This window comes from Mobula birostris, chromosome 5 (assembly GCF_030028105.1).
Source record: "Mobula birostris isolate sMobBir1 chromosome 5, sMobBir1.hap1, whole genome shotgun sequence".
Classification (NCBI taxonomy): Eukaryota; Metazoa; Chordata; class Chondrichthyes; order Myliobatiformes; family Myliobatidae; genus Mobula; species Mobula birostris.
In genome coordinates, this window is record NC_092374.1 from 13,328,175 (window position 1) to 13,334,174 (window position 6,000).

The 6,000-nt window shown below is 39.9% G+C and overlaps 1 protein-coding gene across 4 annotated transcripts in view; it reads right to left on the reverse strand.

The window, feature by feature from the left end:
• The window catches only part of nek1 (NIMA-related kinase 1), a 148,880-nt gene extending 143,100 nt beyond the window's left edge, over positions 1 to 5,780 (reverse strand). For 2 of the 4 annotated variants that reach the window (XM_072257636.1, XM_072257633.1), the window contains exons 1-4: positions 5,739 to 5,780; positions 1,524 to 1,721; positions 1,330 to 1,426; positions 501 to 598 (exon numbers count right to left, since the gene is read on the reverse strand). In XM_072257636.1, coding sequence (XP_072113737.1) covers positions 501 to 598; positions 1,330 to 1,426; positions 1,524 to 1,640 — 312 coding nt within the window. In that variant the 5' untranslated portion in view covers positions 1,641 to 1,721; positions 5,739 to 5,780. Of the gene's footprint in view, positions 1 to 500; positions 599 to 1,329; positions 1,427 to 1,523; positions 1,722 to 5,650; positions 5,674 to 5,711 lie in introns of those variants that run through there. The other 2 variants (XM_072257634.1, XM_072257635.1) reach the window with 2 other exon arrangements.
• Between the last annotated feature and the right edge of the window lie 220 nt (positions 5,781 to 6,000).

Sequence of the window (6,000 nt, forward strand, 5' to 3'; positions counted from 1 at the left end):
TTAAAATCTAAATGGAAGATGATGAAACTTTTAAAAATAAAGTCAAGTAGCATTGTCATTTGAAAAGTGGAAAAAAAAATCTCTAAAAACTGTGAATGAGTGTGAGACAATTATGGAGCTTCGACACCATCTGGACAAAGTGCAAGCAAGGTATTACTAGTGCAGCAATATTCTGTCAAATCATGATGCTGGAACTGAAATTCTTGTACAATGCCCATTTCAACTGCAAGAAACATCATTAGTACAACTGCCAAAGAAAGTACAATACATTGAATGAAATATTGTAACTGACTGAGGGGGCAGAAATAGTGCAGTTGGAGGCAATGAGTATATGTTTCAAGGAACATAAGTGGATGATTTGACTATGAATTTACTGTTAAAACAATAAACAAAATATGCCCAAAAACTAGCATCAGAATGAATCACCATCAAGGAGCAGTTTGATTAGATAGATTTCATTAGCAAACAGGCATAATAATTTGATAATCTGATAGTTTTACCTGATCCTCAGGAAATAAAATTCCTTTTTGTGCATTAATCCGTTTGAAAAGGTCTCCCCCTTCACAGTAATCCATGACTATGAAAAGGCAACCACTTTCTGTTAAAATAAATAAAAAGTCTTTAGGAAAAAAAACATCCTTGACTTAAAAAATACAATGTTAATAATTAAGATATTCATTTGCAATAATTGAATTTCAAGCCAATGGAAAAGCCCACAAGCATCTGCGAGAACTCATTAAATCTGCATTACTCTACACCCTGCATTGACCTGTAAAACGTACCACCACAGATCACTGAATGCATTTGCTCACACAGCTATCTTTGCAATGAACGATTTATTCTGCAGCCTTTGCCTTACAGCCATGTGCCCTGTTTCTTACCCCCATTCAGGGATTGTGAGCAAACTACTAGGATCACATTAGAAAGCCCATGATCTGAAAAGGTGACAACCAGCTGCAACTCTTGTGCTAATATCTCTCCCTTGATAGTATTATGCAGCAAAGCCACTTAAAATTAGAAAGAGATTGCTTTAACAGCTGAATCACAAGAAATTTCTTTTAATCATCAAATATCACCTATGTTTATTTAAAATACTATATTTAGCAAATTACTGATACATAAATGCAAATGCAGTTTCCTTATTTCAATTCAAATCTTTTTCACTGAGAAAATTCTCTCATTTCAACAATTCAAGTGCCAAACAAAGGTGCAGTCCCAAATACATTTGAGAAATCTGGATCAGAAATGGTCTCAAGACCACTAAGTCTACAATTCCCCGTGGTAAATAAAATCTTTAAACTCTTAAGTCATCTCAGACTTATTTCGAACCTTCAAATGATTCCTTGTACTGTACAATATTTGGATGCTTCATATTGGCCAGAACAGCAACTTCTCTTCTTGACTCTTCCCTCTCTTTGTTAGACATCTGTAGACCAAAGAGAATCAAAACAAGTCCTTCAATATGTATTGGTTAGGCCGATCATAGTTGAGTGGCATCTATAGAGACTGCAAGATCATCTTACCCTGGAGATATTGATTTCTTTGATAACATATTGTCTGCCATCTTCTTTTGAAGTCACAAGAATAGCTTTCCCAAAAGATCCTTCTCCAATTTTGTTCACTTTGGTATATTTATTCATTGTGCTCAGTATAAACAATCCGCATGCTCACACTGATCAAAAACACAAGTACCTTCAGCATTCCTTTCTTTGACCTGGTGACTGAATCAGAAATATTAAGAGTATTGTATATATAAAAAAAAGAATTCATAAATTAATTCATACACTCTCATAATGGTCAATTCTGGAAAAAAAACAACCTGACCACAGGTTCACTATCAACACCTGATCATCAGCTGAGACTCACTTACGCAATCCCTAGTCACTGTTCACAGATTTAAGTCCCAAGAAATGACTTGACAATCAGTTTGGCCCAATACTGGACATGCTGCACAAAGGTATTATCCTTGAAATGAGAGTATCACACACAAATGCTGGAGGAATTCAGCATGTCAGGCAGCACCTATGAAGAAGACACATTCAACATTTCAGGCCAAAACATTCTGATGAAGGGTTTCTGCTGAAAGGTTGACTCTTTCTTCCTCTACATCAGGTCAGTCGAATAGATTCATGGCACTATTCCAAAACACAAAACAGCACTGGTGTTATCCTGAGTAAGCTTGCCTTGCCTTGCGCCCTAAACTCCTGGTGGAGTTGTCGGGGTGCCATCATGACAAGCTTTGCACCAGTCTATTCCATCTGTCGTGGTTGTGTGCCAGAGCCTGGGTAACCGCAAATGTTTTCCCTATCCATTCTTTAATGTTGTCCATCCATCATTCCCTCTGTCTACCTCTCCTTCCCTTCCCCTCCACAATTCCTTGTGGAATGGTCTTTACAAGGCCACTGGATCTTGTTACATGGCTGTAACATCTCAGCTTTCTTTTCTTCACCATTATGAGAAAGTCTTCATGGGGGCCAATGTGGTGCTAGATAGTCTTGGGGATCTGCTCATTCGTGATGTGGTCCAAGTATGAGATGCTCAAAATGTTGCAATAGCATCTCATTTCCAATGCCTGTATCTTCCTCTGTAGCTCTGCTGTGAGGGTCCATGTCTCACATGCGTATAAGGAGATGGAGACTACCAATGCACGCAGGAGTCTGATCTTGTACTTCATGGTGATGTTGTCTTGATATTCTCGAGTTTGGATAGTGCAGTCATTGTCTGTGCGGTTCTAGCCAGAACTTATGGTCTTGATCCTTCATCACTGATGATTGCCCTCAGATATTTGAACTGCTGCACTGTCTCAAGTTTCTGACCGTGGACTGAGATGTCTGTTGTGATGGCACTGTTGGCATTTGCCATGAGCTTGGTTTTCTGGGCACTTCTTTCCATTCCAAACTTTGTGGAGGTTCTGTCAAGATGGCTGACCAGGTTGGCCAGTTCGTTCTCTTTTCCTGCAAGTCCATCAACGTCGTCAGCAAATCTTAGGTTTATGATGTTCCTCCCTCTAATGCTGTGCCCACATGATCTTCAAGGGCAACACTCATGATTCATTCCAGGAAGACGTTGGAGAGTGGGGGAGAGGAGGCAGCCCTGACGGACTCCTACAGAGGTATGGAAGCACTCCCCGATGGTGCCCTGAGCGAGCACTGCACTGGTTGCCTTGGCGTAAAGCTAATGAATTGTATGAATCAGCTTCTGCCCTGTGTTGAATTTCTTCATGGTGGTCCATAAGGCATCATGCCAGACTCTGTCAAACATCTTCTTGAAGTCTATGCAGATGTGGTAGAACTCTCTCTGGTGCTGAAGGTGTTTCTCACAGAGGGTGTGGAGGTTGGAAATTTGCTGGGCAACTTTAAATGCAAGGCTTTCCTTTACATTTTCCTCCAGTGTATTTCACTGTGCAAGGGACTTCCCTGCAAATATCAAAACATTCCTACAAAGTGCTGCACCAAAAGATTTAGTGAGATGGATAATACAGCAAACTCTGTGCAGACCTGCTTCAGACTGTGCAACACAGAAGCAACACATTGTCAGCAAAGTTTATAAATGCAGAAAATAAGAAAAGCAGAATATTCAAGATTCGTTGAGTTCCTCCAGCATTTTGTGCATGTTGCCTTGGATTTCCATTATCTGCAGAATATTTAGAGATACAGCACAGTCCTTCAAGCCAGGCCGCCCCAGCAACCCCTGCCAAATCCTATTAACCCTAACCTAATCAGAGGACAATTTACAATGACCAATTAACCTACCCGGTATGTCTTTGGACTGTGGCAGGAAACCAGAGGACCCAGGGAAAACCCATGCATTCTATGGGGAGGACATAGAGACTCCTTACAGAACAGCAATGGAATTGAACTCCAAACTCCAGAACATCCTGAGCTGTAATAGCATCATACTAACCACTACTAGGCTTCTGTGGTGCCTGGTAAGTTTTAGTGGTCTTAACTGGTTTTAGTGGTCATAGTGGTCTTAAGTTTAAAGAAAACTATGTACTTTCAGGACTGGGAAAAAGTCTTATATATATATATAAAGCTAGGGTGAATAAGACTTTTGCACGGTACTGTCTATTGGTTAAAATAGGAAGATCCTTGGGAAACAGACAATAAAAGAGTACATAGCTTTATATTAGCTCAGTAGTATTAAATGTTATTTGGTAACTGTAAAGACAAAATATACAGTACTGTGCAAAAATCTTGGGCATCGAAGCTATATACATGTGCCAAAGACTTTTGCACATTACTGTAATAACACGTGTTTGGTTTCACATTTGCATCCATATCAAAAGCACATCAACTAAATAACTGCATCAGATGGTACTTTGATGATAAATTTACTTTGAACTCCTGAAATAGATACATTGATACATCACCAACTGTTAACCACACAATAGCCATTTCTCCATTGTCACTGGTCTAAATCCTTAAAGTCTGCACAACAGCAATCCCCCTGCCTTCACAAAAGACAGCAACTCATCTTCTCAACAGTAATTCTGCAGATGCTGGCCTTACAATCAATGACCACATTCCAGGAAATTAATTGAGGAAAAAAAGGCTTAAAAGGAGAGCTTACAGAGGATGCTTCAAATCTTGAAATGTTTAAATTAGCTTAATGCATTTAGCGAAGTAAAAGAATTCAAAGTGGCACATGTTATTAAAATGCAATGTACCTGCCAAAGGGTACTACACAAATACTGTGAGGAACAAAACAAAAAGGTTACTGTACAATGAAAGAGTGGCAATGAACTAGAACCTCTTCAGAAAAAAGCACAAAATCAGCAGCTGCTTGCATTCTGTACATAATAGCTAATTCCAAAAAAAATCAAATAGTTTAGAGTGTGGCTTCTTTTATTTTTCTGATGGAGCTTTAATCTTCAGTACATTGGTGAAAGGTAAAAGGAGACACTGTCTTCACAATTAACAACAAAAAACATATTTCCTTAGTTACAAAACCAACGTTTCCACAACTACTAGTAAAGAAACTGTATTCACTCACAGCATGTGAATGTCTCTAGCAAAACCAGCATTTATAACCCATTCCCTAACCAGGGAAGCAGTGAAGAGTTACTCATGGGTTTCGATTCATACACAAGCCAGACCAATTAAGAACAGATTTCTTCTCCTGGAGATAATGAACCAGACAGATGGTTATTTTATGACAACTGACCTGCTTCAAGGTTACTGTCAAAGAGACGGGCATGACTACAATCTGGATTTATTTAAATTACCAAAAATTAAATTCTCTAACTTCAATATTGAGTTTCATGTACAAGTCCCTGACTCAGCTCTAGCTGCCATCCCCTCTATTTAACTACTACTAAACCCCGAATATGCATTTTAGTTCGCTTCCAATCAAGCTCTATGAAGCTTCAGAAGACATTCGTACAACCAACCCCTCTACCCACCTTGGAAGACGCAAATTTTAATGGGGAAATTAAAATGAAAACTGAAATTTGAATTTAAATCCCTTGCCAAATATACACATTGACAGATATATTAATAATCAATAACTAATCCACGAACAATGCTGATGATCTGTTGCTCTGTTCAACTACTAGGTGCGGCCTATCAATAAATGCATTGCTCCAACAATCTGCTTTAAAATAATTATGAGGAATAGAGGACGTGTAAATGCTCATAAAGAAACTAACAACAAATTTGGAGATGACACGGGTGCAAAGAGGCTGCAGTCTTCGCCATGCTATAACGCACCAGTAACACCATCACGATCCCACTCACCATCGAGCTGCCTGCCGCGAACGTTGACTCACTCTCGCTGCCGACGCCTTCTCAACCGAACCTGCTGGCGGAAACGTTCTCCGATTGGCTGAGGCGATAGGGCTTTGCATTGTGATTGGACATTCCTACAGTCAATCCACCGCCCCTCGGGCTGTCAGCGAGCTAGGTCGTTCCTCGCCAGGCGGGATTGTCCTTCTCCCTGGCAACCGTCGTTAGTAACGGGCACAACGATAAGGGTCAGGGGTGAGGAAGCCCTAAAGGG